Raw genomic sequence first — 25,732 nt, forward strand, 5'->3', positions numbered from 1 at the left:
TTTTATTTTTACATGTGCAGATGTGTCCTCTCTGTGACTTGTCCTCTTAACTCGAGGCATCTACAGATGACTGACATGATAAGAACAAAAAAACAACTTACTCCAGCCATCGACTGAGTAATGCTAAAGTTTCTTTTTATTTTTCAGAGCCGGTCACCTTGCACCATCCATATGAGCTAAGAGGAAAAGAAAGGATGGACACGTTGGTATTGTACTGCCCCTTGTTGCAGAATTGAATCCAAGTCAACTTAATAATTCTGCAAGAAATATCGCACGTCTGAACGTGGCCTATTTATTTCTTCATATTAAATATTTGTTCGCTGTACCTTTCATATAGATTGGGATGACATATGTGGCTAAAAGACAGATTCCGGATGATAAGATGTAGACTTCATCTTGTGTTAGTCACTTACAGTATGTGCCATGATAGAGGGATTGTTGGCTACCAGTAGAAAATAATATTTTAATTCCACATTCATAACATATGGTTTGCAGAATGCTACACAATGCTGCCAACATTTTTCTGCCGTCTATGTAAATTTATGGGAATACTGTAAATTTCGATCGTAATGAAACAAGAAAGACAAAATCTTCTAATCTGCTGGTTGAATTGTTCCAGAACATTCCCCAAATCCAACTCGATAACCTTCTCCTTGGCAGTGACCTGTGGTAGGGAAACAGATGATGGTCATGAGAAGATTAATCTTGAGCAGTGGAACACTATAGCCATAGGTCACATAAGTAAGAGAAGTAGAGGCTACCATCAGCATTGTGATCATTCATCTTCTCCCAGCCAGTCATGATGCAGCGTTATCACATATTGTGACCCACTGGAGTCCTGTGCATTTTATATGGTTTTACCAGTGTAACACACATGTCTAATATTGTGCCGTACCTCTTAAGACTACTGTGTCTCCATCTCTTAAAAATGTTCGAGTGTGACCATTTCCAAGATCAATCGGTTTGGACCCTCTCCAGGAAAGTTCCAACATGGAGCCAAAACTTTCAGGATTCTGTAAGAAAAAAAACAATACCATCAAGTGAGTTGTGTCAACTGCTTTAGAAAATCCGAAACTTATTATATGGTGCCTAAAGTGATCTGTCTTACTACCTTATAGCAAGAGTTTGAGGGAACTTATTGCCATGTTTGATGCCCCTAAACTGGTGACATCTCATTCTCTCATGAGATTTGGGGCCCTGAGCCTGGAAATTGTAAGATAAGGCCTCACGTTGCGGAACACACTGCTTCCTTGTTGCAGATTTGCTGCATTTTTTGAGTCAAACCTGGTAAAAATTATAGAAGGAATGAGAAAAATCTAGGAAGTATTTATACTTCTCCCTTCTACTCAATCCACTCTTGATTTTGGCTCAAAAAAACGCAGCAAAATCTGCAACAGAAAAGCTGCTTTTCCATAACGTGGTGGTTTTACTGTTCATCTCATCTGTGGCTCCATTAACAAGTAATATAACTTATTTGCAGGAATCAGATGCTGAAAAATACACATCTATGGTATTGGCGTAATTGTAACTACTTTAGCAATAACATAACACATTACTTAAGCTGTATGTGGAACAAATTACGATAAATAAAAAAAAATCGGCGAAATTCCCAAAACTAATAAGAGTTAAGCCCGATGCACCTCAAAATGGTACCAATGAAAAATACATATCATCCCGCAAAAAAACAAGCCCCATCAATGAAAAAAAAAAAAACATATTATAAAATGGTGATGACACAATAAGAAAATATTTCGCAAAAGTAGTAAAACATATATAAAAAAAACTATATATATTAGGTATTGCCAAAATCGGAATGACCCATAGAATACAGGTAATATTTTATATTTGCCATATAATGAATAGCACAAAATTTAAAACAGAAAACATGGTAAGGGTAGTAAAAGTTAACTAGGTTTTATATTTCCCATGGGTGTCATTAAAAGAGATGACTAATCCAGCAAAAACAAACCCTCATAGTCTTATGTTGATGGAAAAATAAAAAAATAATAGGTCTTAGAAGGCAACTATAAAAAAGCAAAAAAAAAAAAAATAAGACCTTAAATAGGCTAGTGCTAAATGGTTGAATTCCTCTACAGCCCCACAACCACAGGGAAAATGAGGCATTACACAAATTATACTGAGATTACTAGGCTACCAATGTGATGCAAGGAAAGGCTGGACCCTCCATAGTGAAAGACTCTCTCTTTAAAGGGGCTCTAAAATCATGCTGATAGAGCCCCACATATGCGTGAATAGCCTTTAAAAAGGCTATTCAGACACCGTAAATGTTATATTAAATCCTGGTCCCGTTTTTAAATAAAAGCATTAAAACATATATGCAAATCTTACCGAACGTGCGCCATGGGCGAAGATAAACGATGCGACGCCAGCTTCGGGCACGCCTGTCTCTTCTGTCTTCTTGTAGTAACGCCCTCTGGTTCCGTGTCTTCTTCTGGCTTCTTCTCTTCAAATCCCGCGCCTGCGTAGTAGCGCTTCCCTCCGGAGCGCTACTGCGCAGGCTCACTCGCCATTTTACTTAATGGCAGTTCGCGAGTGAGCCTGTGCAGTAGCGCTTCGGAGGGAAGTGCTACTACGCAGGCGCGGGATTTAAAGAGAAGAAGCCGGAAGAAGACACGGAACCAGAGGGCGTTACTACAAGAAGACAGAAGAGGTAGGTGTGCTCGAAGCTGACGTCACATCGTGCATCCCCACCCATGGTGCACGTTCGGTAAGATTTGCATATATGTTTTAATGCTTTTATTTAAAAACGGGACGGGGGTTTAATATAACGTTTACGGTGCCTGAATAGCCTTTTTAAAGGCTATTCACGCATATGTGGGGCTCTATTAGCATAATTTTGCTGATAGAGCCCCTTTAACCCCTCTCCATCATGACTGATAGAAGAGGGTCCTGAACGAGGGAGCCCGCTATATTAGCCTTGCAGCGCTGGAAACCGGGAATCAAATCTAACCAAAGACAACACCTGCATGTTTGTGTAGGATTCCTTCGAATAATAGAAATAGGTTTATAGAAAACCCCTTTGGTGAATCTTTTTATTGTATTTTTGATATAATAAGCTTCCCATTTCCTGGATTAGCAGTGCAGGAGTAATTACAATGAAGTTCCATGTCTGAGAACATTTTATAGCCCTCTACAGTATAGGTCATACCTGGATTTCCCTGCTAAGGTTAATAATGTCTGACTCTATACGATGGCTCAGACTTACCGGACCACTTATAGTTCCAGAAGCCAAAAGATCTCCAGGGCGAACATTGCAGCCTGTCACAGTGTGATGAGCAAGCTGCTGCTTCATAGTCCAATACATGTACTGAAAAACAGAGAATCCACCATGAGAAGACACAGGAGGATACAATAGCCTGGACTCTGTTATTGGACTTGCAGGAAATTTACAGGGAATTTAGCCCTGCTACACTGTTATATATTAGCAAATCCCTGATATATTCATGCATGGTCCCCAAACCAAAACATATCAATATACATGTATCAGTGTAGCTAAAGGCATGTATTCAGTTTTTCCATAGATAAGTACAATAATATGCAAATGATGTGCACAAATAGAATTGGGCGTACAGCTATTAGCAAATTTTACCAAAATTGCATAATTCATTCTACTTTGGTTTTTAATACAAAAGATGATGCTATTGAGAAAGATCACTAAGATAAACAGGTACAATAGAGAAATTTTAAAACACATCCTATACAGCACCTATATTCTGTTCCATATACATGAAGATAGATAGATAGATAGATAGATAGATAGATAGATAGATAGATAGGTATTTGTGTACCAGATGAAGTTAAACTTTACCCTGTTGTTGCATTTATTTCATTATTTTGAGGCATAGTACACATGGGCATTTGGGTTTCTGTAAGACCCCAGAGTATAATAATTGTTCATGGGTGTCCACAATGGGGCATAATATTGTACGCAGGAGCCACTATGGGTCATAATACTGTGCGCAGGGGCCACGCTGGGGCATAATAATGTGTGCAGGGGCCACTATGGGGATAATACTGTGTGCAGGGGCCACTATGGGGAATAATACTGTGTGCAGGGGCCACTATGGGCTATAATACTGTGTGCAGGGGCCACTATGGGGCATAATACTGTGTGCAGGGGCCACTAAGGGACATAATACTGTGTTCAGGGGCCACTATTGGGGATAATACTGTGTGCAGGGGCCACTAAGGGGCATAATACTGTGTGCACGGGCCACGATGGGGCATAATAATGTATGCAGGGGCCACTAAGGGGCATAGTACTGTGTGCACGGGCCACAATAGTTGAGCAGGAATGTGGGGGGAGTCATCGGTCAGTCTGGTTCTATGGGGATCGGGAAGTTTCCCCCTAAAAAAAAATTTCACAGTTTAAAAACTGACAGTATGCCTGTAGAATTGAACTACTGTTTGTAGTATGTAAGCATAGAAAAGAACCTATATAAAGCCGAGACACACAGGTTTGGAAGACTCTGTGACAGTCTCCAGCAGAGACTCCAGCATGGATGTGAACATAGCCTAAGGTGTCTTATCTATGTCATACACATGAGTATACATAAAATATACATACAGACACATGAAATCACATAAAATCAGGACACAATAAAGCAAAGAATTTGCAAAGTGGCCTGGTTTTCATATGGATTCTAAAAGAAAATGGCTCCCAAATAAATACTAGTGCTGTGTAGGGGCCTCCCATAGGAGCAGAAACTTACTTCTGTGGCCACAAACCAATACAGAAATAATCATATTTTTATGGATATGCAAATCACATCATAAAAAGATGATTATCTCCGTATTGCTTCAGCCACAAAGGCATGTTTCGACTGCTACTAAACCCCTCTACAAGGCACTATTATTGGTTTGATAGGCATTTTGGACCTGAGACACTCCCTTTAAATGCAGAACGACACTTTAAAGTGTGAGATTAGATAGAATTATAAAGTAGACATATGGAACTTTATTACCAAATAGTTCCTATATACAGTATGTGGAATGATGTTGATATTTGGGAATTAGACATATGGGGGCAGCAGCAAAGGTGTCATTGCACATAATAGAGTCTGATATAAGCCCAAACTATGAGAATTGCTTACTTTGAAGTTAGATCTGCAAATAGTGGCCGGCTCCTTCATGCCATCTCCTGCACAGGGCGAAAATGAAAACAGAATAAAACAAGAGAAATATTCTTATATTTATTCATATACATTTACATGATTATTCTTCAGAAAGAGAACCGCTATACTCCTTGGCCTGATTTACATCAATTCACTTGCAATACCAGCCACAACCAGTGGACTAGTGCGGCGCTCTTGCTGGAAACAACAGTCAGGTTGGATTCACATGGTGTAGATTTCATTTAGATTTTTTTAGGTTAGAGTGCATGCAACCTTTTAAATAACTTTTCAGTTTGCTTTGCATGTGTGCAGGGGGAGTAACACTAGATCTGACCATTGGATCACTTGTATCCTATATTTTTAGTATTTTTCACTCTGCAAGTTCTATGTCTAAGTACAGTTCTCCGCAACAAGCTGCCATGATGTCCTTATACACTGCACATGGAAAAAACAGGAGATTAAAGCTCCCTCACATTCTCCAACATACCCAGAAACATATGGGAGTACTATAGAGAAGTGATGACCAGTATTGATGTAAACAAAACACTTAGGGTCATATAGAAACTTACTATTAGCTGCAGCAGCCTGTCCCTGCTTCCTTTATTATCAATCGCCCTTCCTCCCACACCTCTCCAAAGACTGCAATGAAGAGCTGAAATCTCATGCTTTACTAAAGTTCAGTGGATTCAGCAGAGATTTCAGAGTGAAAGTCAGTGAATGAGAGCAGAAAAAGAGCCTGATAAGTGGAGAAAGAGCCATTTTTCTCCAATAACACATTACAAAGGTTCATATATTTGCTTGTACTATTGAATTATGTGAAGTTTGTTGGCAAGTTAGTGATCATTTATACAAAATACACAAGAGGAAATATAGTTTAAAGGGGTTGTCTCAGCCTGGATATTGATGATCTATACTTAGGTTCAGGATGATACAGTTGATCTGACAACTGGCACTTTGACAGTCTCTGCCCTTCTCTATAGTCAGATCTCCAGTGCCAATATCTGGTATGATTCTGATATCAGATCTGGGGATTGTTATATGTACCAAGGGCAGGTGGATATTTGTCACATGTATTGAGCGTCATAGTACTCTCTAGATAGCAAGGCGAAGAATGAATATATATACATGTGGACATCTCTGAGTAAACCACCTAAATCTTTCTTCTCTCAACACCCACGTGGATCAATAATGCAGAATCATTAGTAAAATGCAATTTACCTTGAAGGCAGACAGACAGGTTAATATTGAATGTGTAATTACTCTTGTCCTGGAGATATGGCAGGGGCGCTGGATCCTGCAAACACATGACATAGCGAAAATCAATGGATGGTGAGCAATGGGAAACATGGGAGATCCGGACTTATGAAGGACTTGGAAGACTTGTAGCCAATCGTAGAAACTGTTACGTGATAGATAGATAGATAGATAGATAGATAGATAGATAGATAGATAGATAGATAGATAGATACCACTCATACATACATACAATACTCACCTGCACAGGATTTGGTAGCACAAAAGGCATAAGGGCTTCCATAGGGACTACCCAAGGTGATATAGTGGTTGCAAAGTTTTTGCTCAAGAAAGGACCAAGAGGAACATATTCCCATTTCTGGATGTCTCTGGCTAATGATAGGGAGAAAGATAGAAAGCAAATATTATTCAGTGTAATAAGTAAGGTCTGGTTCACATCAGAATTTGGGTTTCCATTTGGGGAGTCCGCTTTGGGACCCCCAAATGGAAACCTATACACATTACAAAGTGGTTACCTTCTGGAAAGACGCGGACCCCATAAACTATAATGGGGTTCATGTGGTTTCTGCTCGGTGCCCACACGACACATGTGGAGAGAAAAGTGCTGCTTGCAGGACTTTTCTCTCCACATGTTTTGTGCGGACACTGAGTGGAAACCACACAAACCCATTTATAGTCTATAGGGTCCACAGGTTTGCCAGGTAACCACTTTTTAATGTGTAAAGGTTTCCATTTCGGGGTCCCAAAGCGGACTCCCCAAACGGAAACCCGAATGCTGATGTGAACCGGACCTAAAGTTTAGGACTGATTTAGATACATTTTTACTACAATGGGTGTAATGGGGTTATGTCAATACAACTATTGATGACCTTTCACTAGGATATGCCATCAATGACCCCACAATGGTTAGTACGAGGAAAGCATTGTGCCACTTGGCTCCTTCTCATAGTCAATGGTCAACCTTGAAGCTTCTGAGAAAGCCAAGTGGTGCCAGAAGCGGATACAGAGGCTCAACACTTTCCTAAGCGTCACTGCCCCAAACATCTGCTTGCCTCATACACCCCTGACTGGATCATCGATCTTACGTGTAGCAGGAGACATTCTGTTAACAGCAAAGTACTAGGAGACTGCTCATAATACAATTTTCTAATACTATAATAAAAAGAGCCTCAAAAGTTTAGCCCTAAAGATCAATAAGTACAATGTTAGTGAAGTTACACAGCACGCCCCATCCATCTGCACTTGTTTTAAAGGTTTAGGATATATATAGAAGTCACATAGCACCACCTATTGGTTATAATAAGGTAATACAAATTCCGTCAGGCTTGACCAACATATCTTTATATACTGTATGTACATAATATAACATTTAAATGATAAAAGTAATCTCTGAATAAATGCTATTCTGTATCAATTCCTCACAGTTTTCTAAATCTCTGCTTGTTGTCATCCATTGTTTACTTCTATTGGATAAAAATCTATCTATGGTCATGAGATGGACACACAGGTACACAGCCAGAGGCGCACCGCTATTGAGGCGGAGTGAGGCGGCCGCCTCAGGCGGCACTATCAGAGGGGTGGGAATTTTACAATTTTTTTTTTCCTAAACTAGCCCAAGACCGGCTGCTCTGAAAGCAAAACTGAGAAAACCTGTCTTGGGCCAGCTTAGACCTCTGTATCTTGGTGCAGGCGGCGAAGCTAAAATGTCATCACGCCTCCTGTACTGAGACGTAGACATGTTATGTGCAGGTGAAGAAGAGGCGGCGGTGGCTTCATCAAGAGATCGCAAGTAGATGAGGATACCTTTGTTTGTTTGTTTTTTTAATATCCCCAGCAGTTAATGGCCAATTTACCTACCTATCCCCGTTCCTGCTCATGTCCGCCCTATAGGACGCAGAAGAGGGGAGCAGAAGCGGCTGGGAGGAGAAGCGGCTGTGAGCGGGAGCGGGCTTGGAACCCAAACAACTTTGACTATTGATGACGTCTGGGACATTACCATAAAGCCTGTTAGGAGTAACACCGGATCCAGGAGAGGTGAGTAACAGATTTTTTTTTTTTATGTTTCTTCACCTTCCCTGAAGCGCTGATTATTATACTCTGGGGTTTGAAAAGACCTCAGAGTATAATAATAGTTCATGGGTGGGCCACTATGGGGCATAAAAGAGGTTGGGTGGACCACTGTGGGGCATAATAGAGGTTGGGTGGAGCACTGTGGGGCATAATAGACGTTGCAGGGGCCACTGTGCTTCCATATGCCATATTATATTATTATACCATTTTTATTTTGCATACTGCCAGTAAGATGAGATACTGCTAGTGAGGGTTATGCCTTTAAGGGGTTGTCCAGCCCCAAACAGATTTTCCATACAGTAATGACCTATCCACAGGAAAGGTCATCAGTATTTGGGGGATCCGACACCCTAACCACAGATCAACTATGACGGTAGCATCCGGGTGATATAGCAGTGGACAGGAACCACATGCAGGCTGCTCCTATTCAAGTAATAGGAGTATGCCCCAGTATTTTGTTTGTATATCGTGCATATCTAAAAGGGTACTCCAACTCTATTGTATTTGGGGACCCCATTTATAAGTGGTGCACCAGAAGCAGGAATTGTGGAGGCTGAATGTTACCCGTCTCTAACCTCCCCTTCATCTCTAAACTTTTGGAACGCCTGGTTTATTCTCGGTTAATTCGTTATCTCTCTGCTTGACCCCTTACAATCTGGTTTCCGTGCTCTGCACTCTACTGAAACAGCTCTCACAAAAGTCTCTAATGATCTACTAAAGGCTAAATCCAATGGTGACTTCTCTCTTCTTATTCTTCTGGACCTCTCTGCAGCTTTTGACACTGTTGACCATCAACTTCTCCTCACTATGCTCCGCTCAGTCGGCCTCAATGACACTGCGCTCTCCTGGTTCTCCTCTTATCTCTCAGACCGCACTTTCAGTGTATCATTCGCGGGCTCTGTTTCCTCCCCTCTTTCCCTTGCTGTTGGGGTTCCTCAGGGCTCGGTCCACGGCCCCCTGCTCTTTTCTCTCTACACAGCCCCCATTGGACAAACCATCGCCAGATTTGGCTTCAGGTACCATCTTTATGCTGATGACACCCAATTATACACATCTTCCCGTGACATCACCCCTGCACTCATACAGAACACCAGTGACTGTCTCTCTGCTGTCTCTAATATCATGTCCTTGCTCTATCTGAAACTAAATCTCTCTAAGACTGAACTACTACTGTTTCCACCATCTAACAGATCTGTGACCGATATATCCATTGCAGTCTCAGGCCTTACTATAACTCCTAGGCAGCATGCCCGCTGCCTCGGGGTCATATTTGACGCAGACCTTTCCTTCATCCCTCATATTGAATCACTCGCACGTTCATGTCACCTCCACCTCAAAAACATCTCCAGAATACACCCTTTCCTTACCAGAGATACACTAAAGACACTTACTGTCTCTCTGATTCATTCTCGCCTTGACTACTGTAACTCCTTACTAATCGGTCTTCCCCTCACTAAACTCTCCCCTCTACAATCTATTCTGAATGCAGCGGCCAGGCTCATCTATCAGGCGAGACGCTACAGCGATGCCTCTGGTCTGTGCCAGTCACTACATTGGCTGCCTATTCATTATAGAATAAAATATAAAGTTATTACTCTCATCCACAAGGCTCTCCATAAAGCCGCACCTCCCTACATTTCTTCCCTCATCTCTGTCTACCGCCCAACCCGTGTTCTCCGCTCACTCAATGATCTAACACTTACATCCTCTATTATCAGAACCTCCCACGCTCGTATACAAGACTTCTCCCGAGTTGCACCACTTCTCTGGAATGCTCTACCCCGGACAATCAGATTAACTCCCAATTTCTACAGTTTCAAACGCAAACTAAAGACGCATCTTTTCAGACAAGCCTATCACAATTCCTAATGCACAAAATTGTCTGAACACTGTATAAGCAATGCTGCCCCTGCTACCTCTTGTGTCACCCCCTCTACCTCATAGATTGTAAGCTCTTTTGAGCAGGGCCCTTAGTCCCATTGTGTGAAATGACGTTCTTTGTTATGTATGTCTGTATCTGAACCCTATAAATTGTACAGTGCTGCGGAATATGTTGGCGCTATATAAATAAAATGTATTATTATTATTATTACTTACTGCATTCTATTTTGTCATCACATCTGGTGCACGATGTGAAGTTTAACATATACAGGATTATATGTGGTACAAAGTGAGAGAGATAAGGGATGATGAAAATTCTATGGTTGTATCCCATTACAATGATATAAAAGCAAGGTAAGGAAACCAAATGCAATGGCATTGAGCAAAGCCCTAACATAACATAGTGCTGCAACAGCATGAGTGCTATGCACGGTAAATGCCCCGTGGAATTCTCTGACATAGTAAGACTGCATAAGACTGTAGGTGTATTGGGAGAAATTATTTTCATAGACACATTCCATGATGACTGATGATACAAGGATCCTTATCTCCATCCCCTAGAGACAAGAGGTGACAGAGGCAAGTTAATTCTCCTCCAAGCAGTAAACATTTGTGCCTGCGCCCGTCATAGTTCTTGTAGACCCCATCACCTCTCTGATGAAGTATCCCAGTAATAAACATGGCTCCTGAGATTCTTACCACTCCAATCATTCATCAGCACCATGCCAAAGATGTGCTCATCAGCTCGCTCAATGGGAATCGGTTTTCCTAATTCATTTCCCGGGCCCACAAAGAAAGCCTAGGAAAGAGAACATGAAATTGCTCCTGAGTAAATAGCTGTATAAAAAATCCAGATTGTACAGAATTCCTGTTATTTCCAGACTGATGTTTCTATGGTAAATGTAAAAGGGATTATTGGTCACACCAGTGCCTATAGAAAAGCCATGTTAAGGAAGATAAAAGGAACCCGTTACATTGTACATGTAGCGCTACCTGCAGGAGGCATGTAATAGGGCAGGAGAAGCTGTGCACATTAGTATATACAGCAGATACCTATACATCAATTGTCCAAGTTTAATGGAACTGTAATAGGACACCTATAGATACCTATTCTATACTGTACCGCCACATGTCTCTGAATTCATAGAAGCAAATAACGGGGTTATATTCCTAACAATTGTGTCAATCTTCAATGGGTGCTAAAAGTGTCATATGATGGTTCATGGACTACTACATACTAAATCGACTGTAACCTTAATGTACATATCACCTATAAAATAAAGAAAAATCCTCACCATTTCTAGCTCAATGTCCAAGAGTTTGCTGGCATCAAAGATCGGTGGTTTGTCTAGAATAAGGAAAAAAGAGAAAATCAGTCTAACACCGTCCCCATAACCCAACAATATGCCTTGAAATTTACTTTTACTTTATTGATAAACTATTTAAGGCTAAGGTCACACATTACGGAAAAGCTGCATTTTTTTGTTGCAGATTTTGCTGCAGTTATTTCTTTTTAGAAGTGGTTTTAGCAGAAGAGAGGTTCCTTTATATTTCTTATTGCTATTGAAATAACTCAAAAACCAAATCAAAATCTGCAACAAAGAACTTTTCCGTAAATTGTTGCCCAGTAAGCTTATAGAGGTTATCCACTTTGGACAATCCCATTTTCTTATAAAAACGGCTGTGAGGAAAAACTGTAGCGCTACCATAGGGAAAATTAAGAAGCGCACAATTCCTATTGAAATCAAAGGACTAGCAGTGCAATGCATTGACATGGCAGGTCTTTCAGTATGAAGTATTCTCTTTGTGGCCTTTCTAGGTTTTACCTAATACACAAGGATCCTGAACATGAGATCCTCTTCCCCTCTATTAACATAGAGTTCCCTAAAACATTATTAGAAATTGGCTTCCCGAAAAATTGAACCCCTATGAAATCCTCACACACCTCTTTATTTTGCAGCTTAAATAGCGTGTGCAAATACATCCCCCGAACAGTCCGTGATCTTCTGATCTGGTGATCAAAAAGGATTCCTTATGGCTCATGGGACCTCTCAGTGTTGCTCACTAGTCACGAGAGGTGACATCATGGCTTCTTCTGCCTCCAAAGATTGATCATTATCTCTCCTTGTAATAGATGGATTAAACCAAAGAGCCATGCCATGTGCAAAAATGTTCTTAACCATGTTTTTTAGTTGCTGAACAAGAATTATTAAGAAACCATTTGCAGTCCTGGTAACACTATGGCACAGTGCACACCACACAAAAGGATTCCAAAACACAGTGAAAAAATGTGGTGTGACAGTGACCAGCTGACTACCTCAGGAAAAACGAAGCATCACTCGGTGCCCATACAAATCAATGGGTGGTCTGTGTAAAGTAGGACAGGACCTTCAGAAAGGTGCTCCACATAGCCACTTACCACTGAGGGCAAGAGATGAGGATCTCAGCAGGAGACCCCTTTATTAACTCATGTTTTCTAGTAGCTTATATGAAAATGTATTCTCTAAGGCTAGGTTCACAGTTGTGCCAGGTGGATGAGTGCCCGTCTGCTAAAACTGCGGTTACCCATGGACCCCATAGACTATAATGGGGTCCATCAGGTTTCCACCATTTTTATGCTGAAATCATCAAAAAGAAAAGTACTTTGCACAGGACTATTCTCTCCACCAATTTTCAGCTGAATCTGTGGTGAAGTCTCTGACACCGATGTGGACCTACCTTTATCCAGACAACTCCAGAGAGGATCTCTGCTTTTTATCTACAGAGATAAATCCCTGTTTCCTTACACCTTCCCTTTGCCTTGTACTTTTCCCTTGTCCTGGATGAAGCATACCGTGTTTCCCCGAAAGTAGGGCACCCCCGAAAGTAAGGCATGCGGGGGTTTCTGTTGAATTGCCTAATATAAGGCACCCCCGAAAATAAGGCATGCCCAAAACTCTTTGCAGCCGACTGGACACTGTGCGATGTGCTCGTTGTGCACAGTAAATCCGGCTGCTGCCTCTGCTGTTGTGTCCCTGCTGCTGTAGGATGAGCTCTCCCAGCTCATCCCAGAGGCAAAGGCAGAAGCCGGCATACAGAAGAGGCAGCAGCTGCTGTGTCAGTGAAGTGAGGATCGCTAAGCCCCGCCCACGAAAGGCCCGCTAAGCCCCGTCCCCTGAAGGCTCGCTAAGTCCCGCCCACTACTGCCGGGATGAACAGCAGCACCAGCGCTACTATGAAGATGGGAAAGGTAAGTATGATACCTTCCTCCCTGCCCTACACTACCTACAACCGGCAGTCATGCTGACGCTCCGCTAAGGAAGTGCCGGCATGACCGCCGGTTGTCATAAGACGTCCCCCGAAAATAAGACAGGTCCTATATTTAGGACGACTAAGAGGAACAATCCTCGAAACGCGTCAGTTGCGTCTTTCGAAACAATGGATATGGAAACACCATAATGGTGTTCATGTTTCATCAACTTGATTGGATTTTATACAGTGTACAATAAATGTTAAGTTTTATTTAAAAGACTTTGGAGTGGAGCTGGATTTTCTTCACGGATTTCCTGTATTTGTGTCCCAAGCCGATGGGTCGTATCCGGGCTTCCTCCGATCTTTAATGTTGAAACTGCATCACCGTGGAAAGATCTTCCAAGCAACTAAAGGTCAAGTAAGTGGGCTGTGTTTCCCCCTTTCCATTTCCCTTATTTTGCTATATTTAGGATGACAATTTAATATAAGACACTGTCTTATTTTCGGGGAAACACGGTACTAACCATGTTCCTATATAGGGTCATGAATAACCTACCATCACTTGGCCTTGTTTGTCCCTTTGGTCGTTTAATTGGAGTACCAGAAACCACAACAGAAGATGCCCGTCCATGATAACCAACCGGAAGATGTAACCTACGGAAACAGAAATAAGTATATTAGTAGAAGACTACCTACTTCAATCTCTGGTAGTCAGCAGTCAGATAAGAGGATCAATGGTTTTCATCTTATATTTTAGTTCTTGTGACCATTCATGATAAGACTTAGTATGTACCGTAGTTGCATTTATTGAATCACTATATATGGGTAGTCATGAATGATTATAATATGTGAACGGCATTGTGTGATACATTTATCTACATAACTCATATAAATCACTCATAGACAGAAGTTTATGATCACTTTTGACCTTAGACATATACTGCTACCCCCATAACCATTACTGTCTGCGCCATTTTCACTTCTGCCAACCAATTCTAACATCCTATGCATTTCTTCCAGATTATCGTGTGTTCATAAATATCAGGTATACAAGACTGCCTAACTCCCTGGTTATGGCGGCACTATGAAATGTGTAGGGGAGCGTGCCAACTCTCACAATGACAGATATTACATAGTAGATGAGGTTGGATGAAAACATTAGTCCATCAAGTCCAAGCTATAACCCTACAATCCCTACAGTGTTGATCCAGGGGAAGGGAAAAAACCCATGAGGCTCATGCCAATTGACCCATTTCAGGGGAAAAAAGTTCCTTCCCGACTCCAATCTGGCAGTCAGTATAAAACCCTGGATCAACATGAGGGCTTGTAGGGTGGTGGATTCTGACATGTCTCACAGGAGAGAAGATGCCACCAGAAGTGTCTAGCAGAGACTTATTCCCCTTTCCCTATTGACAATACATGAATGTTAGACCAAATGTGCATGTTTAGGAAGAATAGCTGTCATCTAAAAAACTCCTAGTTGTATGGCAATTCTATAGGGTCAGACAATAACTTTAAGGACAGTTACCATCCAACCAAATGCTAAGAGCAAGCTAATTTGCATATTCTTAAAGGTCATAGAAATTGATTCCTGCAAGTCTTTGATGATTTATGTCTCTTGTATCGTCACTTTCAGCCCAATATATGTCAGCGTATTAGTAATGTCAATGTCACTAAAGGTGACTGGTAGCACACAATGGTTCCCAGCCCATAATAAAACAATGAACCGGGCACGAAAGGTTAACGTCAGCTCACCAGTTTGGCATCAGAGCGTTCTCCTTCCCTCTGAACATAATCCCCACATTTGTAGCATGATCCCTCGAGGAATAGAAGTCAGTGTAATCCCCTGCAAGGCAAACAGCAAATCTGTGTTAACGCTGCACAAATGAAATAGCTGAGGAAATGAGTCGGCCATTCCTGCCACTTTGAGATAGGGCGGTAAAGCAATAACAAACTGCAGACAAATCTGTAATGTCATTTATTTAACCAAGCAAATGCTTCCCTATAAACATAAGTATTGGGCAAAAGTGACAAGTGCAGCAAATAGGAATGTTTTCCCATTTTCTATTGCTGATGCTGTATTGTATGCTGCGCTGTACTGCACATTACCAGGATTTAATGCTGATGATGGATGGGAGCCAAATGGTAATCGGAGTAATAATGATGTCCTTCAGCTATCTGACTATGCAAATGAAACCTGTTTATAGGCCAGGTTCACACCGGTTTAAAGGAGCCTGCACATTATACAGAACTCATCTTTATTCCTATTCCCTCTTGGAAAAACATATGCAGTCAGGGGTCAGGGGACATTAAAGGGGTTATCCAGCCTTTGAAAATTTATGGCTGAACCTTAAGGGTGCGTTCACACGGAGTAAAATGGAGTGTATTTTGGAGTGTAATTTTACATGTGTAAAAAATGTACTCGCGTATTTTGGAGCATTTTTTTTTACACGTGGCATTTCAGTAGCGTTTACGGAACGTTTTCACGCTACTGAAACGCCACATGTAAAAAAAACGCTCCAAAATACGCACGTAAATTTTTTACACGTGTAAAATTACACTCCAAAATACACTCCATTTTACTCCGTGTGAACGCACCCTCAGTGGGGCGCTGTCAGGACCCCCACCTCGGATCAGCCATTTACCAGAGCACGCAACTTACATGGCAGGCCCTGGCGGACCCCACAAACAGAAACCCAAGCCTAAGGGTGAGTTCACACTGAGTATACGCCAGCTTATTCTGAACATAAAACACGTTCAGAATCAGCGGCGTATAAAGCAGTTCCCATTCATTACTATGGGAGCCGGCATACGAGCGTATACTGGCGTATACTCAGTGTGAACTCACCCTAAGACTGCACAACTGAGCGAGTCAGATATTTTTATGTCTTAAAGGAGTTATCTAATTTCAGACCAACATTAAGAGACAAATGTCATTGCTTGGAAAATGTTTTAACTTTTCATTATACAATATACTTTATGAATCAATTCCTCACAGTTTTCTAAATTTCGGCTTGCTGTCATTCTTTCTGTTAACTTCCGGTGGATAAAAATCAGTCCATGGTCATGTGATTTACAGTCCATGGTCATGTGATGAACACACAGGTGTACAGCTTGTTGTAGTCACAGCACAGTAATCAGAAATCTGCCTGGTAACGAGCTGTGTGTCCATCACATGACCATGGACTGTGTATCACATGACCATGGACTGTGTATCACATGACCATGCACTGTGTATCACATGACCATGCACTGTGTATCACATGACCATGCACTGTGTATCACATGACCTTGGACTATATAACACATGACCATGGTCAGAATTTTATCTATTGGTAGTGAGCAGAATGGATGACAACAAGCCGAGATCTAGAAATCTATGAGGAATTGATACAGAAAGTATATTGGAAAATTGTACAACTTTTTACTATATAAACAATAATATTTGTCTCTCAATATTGGTCTGAAAGTAGACAACCCCTTTAACACTGATATGGATGGTGGTTCTAATAAGGTTTCCATGACAACACTGTAACTGACATAAATCGGAAGGGACACGTTGTTAATTGAAATTTCTCAGTAGTGCAGCCTCAAGGTTCCTCAAGCCACCATACTGTATCATAGAGTTTCAGAAGATTTGTATGAAATAAATGTATATTAAAGGGTCTTTAGTACGCCAAATGTTCATTGCAGTTTTAGGCCTCAACCGTGTGCAGTGTACGGGTCAGTAATAAAGCCACAGATGACAGGTGGATTAGTATCAGTGTGTCATACGTGGTTTCTTCTGACTCGTACACTGAAACGAATGTGCAGATCCGCAGTTACGGACAGGTATAGGACCTGCTCCATATTTTGTAGCTCTTCACTATGGCCTGGATACGTAGCCGCTGAAATTAGAATAGAAATGAATGGGCCCGTACGTTATTTGAAATTGCTGATGACCTGAAATTGTAGATAAAATCTAGGGGTGTGTGCATGAGGGCTTAATATAACATATGACAGGCTTCTTCTGTATATTAGAATTAGTTTAGTATGTGTCAGCTATACATACCGATATTTGCTGGCAGATGGAGCTTCGCAATAGACTGTGGAACAAATGCTCTAAAATAAAGTGATAAGACATTGGTTTCATGAATCTTATTTTAATACCAAAGAAGAATTAAAAACAATATGGAAACTTAAAGGGGTATTCTCATTTTTAGAGTATATCCCCTATGCATAGGATAACTTGGAGACCAGTGGGGGGCCAACAGCTCAAACATTCACTGATCAGGCGAACAGGGGACAATTCCATTAAATTCAATGAAGGTGCTGTAGATAGCCAAAGTACAACGCTCCTACTGAAAAGAATAAAGTAGTGCGCCTGCGGTCTGACCACTGCTCCATTCTGAAAACCCCTATGGAGCCACAGGTAGTCTGCATGTCACTATATGCTTCCTTTGTATGGCCATATATTACACAAGTGTAACACTGCTTCTACAGAATACCTTCATAATACAGCATCCAATGCTGTATCCATGTGAACAAAACCATAGGCCACTTTCACATGCTCAGTATTCGATTGTATTTTGCATCAGTAATTGTAAGTCAAAAACAGAGACATTACATTTTCTTTGTGTAGGTTCCAGCCCTGGTTTTAACCTACAAATACTGATGCAAACAGGGGCGTAACTACCAGGGTGGTAGTGGTAGCAGCTGCCATAGGGCCTGGGACATTATGGGCCTGGCGACAGCCGCTACCGCTGCGTGTTTTTTTTTTCTTTTTTAGGCCGTTACCGGCTGGAGTTACTCCAGACGGTAATGGGTCCTATTTACTTACTGATCCTGGCAGGGGCCTGGACCAGTATGTGACGCTGCGGGACCCACAAACACTATTATTATACTTGGGGTCTTTTCAGACCCCCAAGTATAATGATCGGAGAGGTAAGGGAACATAAAAAACAGTGTTAATAATAAATTTTATTTATATAGCGTTAATATATTCCGCAGCGCTGTACAATTTGTAGGGTTCAAATACAGACAGAAAGATACATTACAAAGAAAGTCATTTCACACAATTCCTCTCCGGGCTCCATACAGGCTTCGGACCTATTTGTGTGATATCCCTAACGTCACATGATCAAGTCCTGCGCCCCATGTCATGTGACGTCCCAGACGTTATTGAAGATAACCGATACCACCGAGGAGTGCAGCAGAGCCCGGGATAGGGAAGTTACAGTGTTTTTTTTTTTTTTTATGTTGGTATCCCCCTCGGTCTCCGATTATTATACTCTGGGGTCTGAAAAGACCCCAGAGTATAATAATTGTTCTTGGGTGTCCACAGTGGGGCATAATACCATGTGCATGGGCCACTATGGGGCATAATAGTGTGTACAGGGGCCACTATGGGGCATAATAATGTGTGCAGGAATGCGGGGAGGGGGGGGGGGTTCGTCGTGGTCTTTGGTGTTGGTCAGGGGCGCCCCACGTCAGAAGTTCGCCACGGAGCCCAGCCATTCCTAGCTACGCCACTGGATGCAAAATACTGTCTGTGTGCAAATATTCTTAGACATACCTGTGGGAACAATGCAGCCACAAAATTGTTAAAAAATAAAAATTCTAGCTCAGCTGTATGTGTAAAGCGATTCACAATAGTAGACTGAAAGCCTGACTGCCTGTAAGACCCATATCGGCAGCAGCACTGAGGCTGAGAGATGTGAGGCTGAGCTGTCACATATATAATTGAGGTGAATGACCCTATACATTGGGTAGTCAGCTCCACTATGATTGACAGGAGAGTCATACACAAATGCAGAGTACAACCGCACAGAGTGAGTGGGTCATGGCTCTACTTACCTGGCACGCAGCTCCTTGTTGTCTCGAAGTGTGGGCTCTGTTGCTGACAGCAGCTGCTGAAGGGTTTGTCGGGCCTCTTTCCATGCTTTGCACCCAAGGGCCATAAAACTATTGAGGGTCGGCTGCAATAAGACAAAATATAGGTTTTTAGAACAGTACAAATAATATTCACTTCCTATTACGGCTCATCCTGTTTTTTTGTAAATTTTGTATTACTTCCAGCACCCAACAACAACTTTATCATAAAATCAAATAGGGTATGGCAAATGTAAAGACGCCCAATCAGTAGGGTTACTGTAAGAACAAGGGAATAATCTGTAAATTCAACAAAACTACAGCCCGTTCACATATAAGTGACAAACTGCTGAAATCAGCAGAGAAGGCACCAGAAATGGGATGATGGGTTCCCTTTAAGAGACAATGGGAGAATTTAACAATTAATGATATTGTGGGATGAAATAAGTGCCGCAAATTGTGATCCACAACTAGCTCGCCACAGTGTGCGAATCTAGGCAGGGCGGGCCAGAGCAAAGGCGCTTTGACCCGATAGATTCATTATAACTCTTGCCAGTTCTTGACTAGGGTAGATATCCATTTTGGTGCAGGAACATTGACCGATTTATGAAGAGGTCAGAACGTTCTCGTAAAACTCGCTTTCCCTTTCGCCCTTTACACTGTTGTATGATACCGCACTACATCACACACATATAAGTAAGGGGGGTACGATAGATAGATAGATAGATAGATAGATAGATAGATAGATAGATAGATAGATAGATAGATAGATAGATAGATACAGAGGCGTAACTACCATAGAGGCAGCGGAGGTGGCTGTCACAGGGCCCGGGCCATTAGGGGGCCCGGTGACAGGGGCCACTATTGGGGATAATACTGTGTGCAGGGGCCACTATTGGGGATAATACTGTGTGCAGGGGCCACTATGGGGATAATACTGTGTGCAGGGGACACTATTGGGGATAATAGTGTGTGCAGGGGACACTATGGGACATAATACTGTGTGCAGGAGCCACTATTGGGGATAATACTGTGTGCAGGGGACACTATGGGACATAATACTGTGTGCAGGGGCCACTATGGGGGATAATACTGTGTGCAGGGGCCACTATGGGGATAATACTGTGTGCAGGGGACACTATTGGGGATAATAGTGTGTGCAGGGGCCACTATGGGGAATAATACTGTATGCAGGGGCCACTATGGGCATAATACTGTGTGCAGGGGACACTATGGGACATAATACTGTGTGCAGGAGCCACTATTGGGGATAATACTGTGTGCAGGGGACACTATGGGACATAATACTGTGTGCAGGGGCCACTATGGGGGATAATACTGTGTGCAGGGGCCACTATGGGGGATAATACTGTATACAGGGGACACTATGGGGATAATACTGTGTGCAGGGGCCACTATTGGGGATAATACTGTGTGCAGGGGCCACTATGGGGGATAATACTGTGTGCAGGGGCCACTATGGGGGATAATACTGTGTGCAGGGGCCACTATGGGGGATAATACTGTGTGCAGGGGACACTATTGGGGATAATACTGTATGCAGGGGCCACTATGGGGGATAATACTGTATTCAGGGGCCACTATGGGACATAATACTGTGTGCAGGGGACACTATTGGGGATAATACTGTATGCAGAGGCCACTAATGGACATAATACTGTGTGCATAGCTTACTAAAGGACATAATAGAGTGCGGAGGAGGGGGTCGGCCGAGGTCTTCGGTGTCGGTTGGGGGGGGGCCCACGCCAAAAGTTCGCCATGGGGCCCCGCCATTCCTAGTTACGCCACTGGATAGATAGATAGATAGATATAGATAGATAGATAGATAGATAGATAGATAGATAGATAGGAAGGAGATAGATAGATAGATAGATAGATAGATAGATAGATAGATAGATAGATAGATAGATAATATAGGAGATAGATAGACGATCGATAGATAGATATTAGAGAAGTAGATAGATAGATAGATAGATAGATAGATAGATAGATAGATAGATTATACAGGAGATAGATAGATTATACAGGAGATAGATAGATAGATAGATAGATAGATAGATAGATAGATAGATAGATAGATAGATAGATAGATAGATAGATAGATAGATAGATAGATAGATAGATAATACAGGAGATAGATAGATTATACAGGAGATAGATAGATAGATAGATAGATAGATAGATAGATAGATAGATAGATAGATAGATAGATAGATAGATAGATAGATAGATAATATAGGAGATAGATAGACGATCGATAGATAGATATTAGAGAAGTAGATAGATAGATAGATAGATAGATAGATAGATAGATAGATAGATAGATAGATTATACAGGAGATAGATAGATAGATAGATAGATAGATAGATAGATAGATAGATAGATAGATAGATAGACTGTTACATACAATACCTCTTGAAATACTTCTTGTTTTCCCGACAAGACAGGGCCATTAAATAAGTGTCTGATGACGCTCAGATCCAGGATTTGGTCCCCAATAGCCACTCCTATCCTATGTCTTGGCTGCCAAAAAAAAAGAATAAAAAAACCTGTTTTCCTTTTCATCTTTATATTAGTTATTATTAATGTCACCATCACAACAGAATAAAAAAAGTATATAAGGAAAATTATTAAACATACATTATTATGTATCAATGTACAGTATGTATACAGTCTATATACAGGGATAGAGGACATAAATAGTTTAGGGAACATGTGTAATAAAAATCACATATCTAAGTCTTGCCGGTAGCCTACAGCACATGTTTTGAGCATCCATATTACTTTCAACCCTGATGATGCTGAACTTAGGAACAATTTCTGTACATGCAAGTAGACAGTACAGGTGCGGCAGTCCTCTAATACAGTATATGGCACTTATATGGCACCTACACATGTTATATGGAAATACTGTAAATTTGTTGCTTTTGCTTACATTATAGGTATTGGAGTGCCCTCTAGTGGTCACAAATGGAAATAAGCAATATAATCAAAATTAAAGCCATTTTATTTTACAGACTCCAGTTGGACAAGTTTTAACTGTGTGGCTGACTTAGACAGTAAAAGCGATCATGTGACATCCGTTTTTTGGGCAGCCATTTTAAAATTCATGAAAGTCTGGATGTAGTCACATGCCTTTTTCTTTTTCCACATTTCCTATATTTGTCTATTTTGACATTGATATGAAGTCAATGGGACAAATTTATTATGTCTAAGTCAGCAGTTACACACAGAGAACGGCAGAACCCCCTTGTTTTTAAAAAGAAACGGTGCAGGACTTTTTCCTCTAAAGATTTGTGACGGACTCCAGCGCAGATGTGAACACAGCCCTAACAATAATGAATATATCTAACTGTGAGCACTGGTTGCACATATCTGCATTGTGTGCACATTAAAAATAGACCAAATCTGTAAGGATTACTGAAAAACGCACGCCGACTGGATGCAAATCATCAGCACTTGCATCAGAGTCATGTGAATAGGGCTTAGGGTCCCATGTAGAGATGAGCGAGTACTGTTCGGATCAGCCGATCCGAACAGCACGCTCCATAGAAATGAATGGATGCACCTGGTACTTCTGCTTTGACGGCGGCCGGCCACTTAACCCCCCGCGTGCCGGCTACGTCCATTCATTTCTATGAGAGCGTGCTGTTCGGATCGGCTGATCCGAACAGTACTCGCTCATCTCTAGTCCCATGTACAGCTGCACCTGAATGTGTAAACACACCCTGATACGTTATGCTAGGTTCACACTAGTCTTGCTTCTCCATTGTTCAGGTCCATCAAGGGACCCAAATAACAAAATAACAGAAAGGCAGACTACTATAAAAAAAAAAAAAAAAAAAAAAAAAAGTGACAAACTGAGAACGGCAGACCCCACTGACTATAATGGGGTTGGTCATTTTTAAAAAGAAACCAGCTGAAAAAAAAAGTTCTCCATGCACAACTATTTGCACCGCTGATTTGCAACAGACTCTAGCAATGTGAACATAGCCCTAACAAGCAATAATCAATAACTATAGTCTGCCCCGTACATCAGACGGATTTCCTGGTCAGGAGACTGAGGCTCGGCTCACATCTGCGTTTGGGCCATTCCGTTCCCCTCTCTGCATGAAAATGTGGAGAGAAAAACTATACAAGCAGCACTTTTTTCTCGGCAAATTTTGCTCGAACAGAAACCACATGGACCCCATTATAGTCTATGGGATCCGTGGGTTTCCTAAGATAACCACTTTTTTATGCGGAATAGGTTTCCGTTTGCGGGGTCCACTAAATGAAACCCGTATGAAGATGTGAACTAGGCCTTTTACTGCTTGTATTGAAGAGATTTATGAAGCTGGGAATCCCTCACTGTCCTGCACTGTATATAGCGAAGACAGTAGAGCTGCGAGAAGGGAATCCCAGCATCCCTTACTATAATGCAAAGACTCCCATCTCCTGAGCAGAAAATATGGCCGATGTATGGGATTTTCTAGTCCTGATTTCCGCATAAACAAGGGACCCAACTTTTATGGTTTTTCTAACTGTAAGGGACTTGGTATAGCACTGGTCCACTATTCTGCACCCATATGAACACAATATGGAAATTTAGGCTCAGGATTATATTCTGATGTTGGCCTTGAAACAAGACATCGCGCTGTGACACTGCATGTAAAGATTGTGAATATGGTCACATTGTGTCACGTGACATAACACGTGTGACAACCGTAACACGACAATCACAAAATATCCAAACCAGCTGCATTCTTTAGCGGCAGATTACAGATCGCTGGCTTATGTCTAATGGGTGTAAATCCTAAACCGTCACATGGCTTCACCTGCATGCACCTTGAGGTCACGCAACCAATGTTACCCTGCAGCCCGAACCTTAGAAACGATTTGAAATTGCAGCGAAAAGGGTCACAGAAATCTACAGTATAGTCCCTGCAGCAACCTGCAAGCTACAGGCATCCCATAAACCTCTACAGCAGGGGTCAGTAACCTGTGGCATGTTAGCTGTTGTTTAACTAGTTGTAGTTTCACGGCTGCTGGAGTAATGAAGGTTCTGATCCTTGCTGTAGTTATTTCTACAATTGCATATAATGCAACTCCCCAATGACAAATACTTGAAACACTGGAACCCACAACATAATATTCCCACAACAGAGCAGGTGAAAGCAGAAAGGAAGGAATAATAATAGTTACAATGATACCAACCTCATCTTCGGTAGAGAAAATCCCATACGGCAAATTCTGGATGGGAAAATTGGAGTCTGGGTCTACAGGGACAAAAGACATGGTGATCAGAGACAGGAGAGGGGCCCCAAATTGTGTGAGATGTTCAGACAACTCCAGATGTATCAGGAGGAGGGAGGCTCAGGCCTGGAGTACTTCCTCCTCCTCACTATCCAATCCTGCCTGCAGAGGCTTCTACACCCACCGGGATGTCACTAATCAAAACCAGGGTCAGGATGACTCAGCCCGTTCCTCAGAGCAAAGTTCAAAGACTATCCCCAAATTTAACAGTCGCTTTCTCTCTTGTAAAGTCTGTCCAGATACAAGACACATAGGCATCAAAGCCGCCCCCCTCCTGTCTCTTTGCACATACTTTAGAAGCTCAGATATGTGGACTTGTGAGTTATGAAATTTAGGATTGTAATTCCATTGTAAATAGATGAGATCTAAGGCCTGATAACTAAAGGCTGTAAGTAATGTAAATGAATCATATGTGTACAAAAAGAGAAAAACATGGCCGCACATCCCAGCCTTATACATTGATCTAGTGCTTCTCAGCAAATTTTACAATACCCAACATGAGGTTCTTAGTATACATATTGATCAATGTGCATAAGCCCACTAGCCACTTCACGGCGACTTCTTTATAGTGGGTCCCTACACTACTGGGCACGGCGCTGCACAGCGACCGCTACAACCGCAATACACCGCAGGGCGAGCGACCCAGTGGCCCGGCAACACCACTGCCACCGAGCCCCCAGGCCACGCCACCCCACGGGCACAGCGCCACAGGAGCAGCAGACACCACGTATGTAAATGAATGGGATCATATACTCATGGTGGATCACAGTGCAATATCATAAATTAGGACTACCACTAATACCCTTTAGGGCAGGGGTCACCCTCCAGTTGTTGTGAAGCTACAACTCCCAGCATACATACTTACTCTGCTTTTGTGAACCTCTCATAGATGTGAATGGAACATAGTGGGAGTTGTAATTTCAGAGCTGCTGGAGGCCATAGGTTGCAGACCCCTACTATAGCCCTGACATTATACAATGGAGAATTTAATAAG

General features: G+C 41.9%; 1 protein-coding gene across 1 annotated transcript; it reads right to left on the bottom strand.

The window, feature by feature from the left end:
• FAH (fumarylacetoacetate hydrolase) lies at positions 1–25,095 on the bottom strand. The gene is made up of 14 exons (XM_075273176.1): positions 24,640–25,095; positions 21,856–21,966; positions 19,407–19,528; positions 17,623–17,672; positions 15,327–15,417; positions 14,128–14,225; positions 11,636–11,688; positions 11,040–11,139; positions 6,631–6,761; positions 6,354–6,429; positions 5,115–5,161; positions 3,227–3,328; positions 896–1,013; positions 1–664 (listed from the first exon to the last, which is right to left on the bottom strand). The coding sequence occupies exons 1-14, from the start codon at positions 24,718–24,720 to the stop codon at positions 594–596; spliced, it is 1,251 nt and encodes a 416-aa protein (XP_075129277.1). The 5' UTR covers positions 24,721–25,095; the 3' UTR covers positions 1–593.
• Positions 25,096–25,732: the final 637 nt, after the last annotated feature.

The sequence above is a fragment of the Leptodactylus fuscus genome, chromosome 5 (genome assembly GCF_031893055.1).
Source record: "Leptodactylus fuscus isolate aLepFus1 chromosome 5, aLepFus1.hap2, whole genome shotgun sequence".
Lineage (NCBI taxonomy): Eukaryota > Metazoa > Chordata > Amphibia > Anura > Leptodactylidae > Leptodactylus > Leptodactylus fuscus.

Excerpts from the sequence above, each read along its gene's own strand:
- FAH (XM_075273176.1), bottom strand. The coding sequence starts at position 24,720 with ATGTCTTTTGTCCCTGTAGACCCAGACTCCAATTTTCCCATCCAGAAT. Across the intron at positions 21,967-24,639 it reads TTTTCTCTACCGAAGATGAG|CCAAGACATAGGATAGGAGT; the intron begins GTTGGTATCATT and ends TTTTTTTGGCAG. Across the intron at positions 14,226-15,326 it reads AACGCTCTGATGCCAAACTG|GTTACATCTTCCGGTTGGTT; the intron begins GTGAGCTGACGT and ends CTGTTTCCGTAG.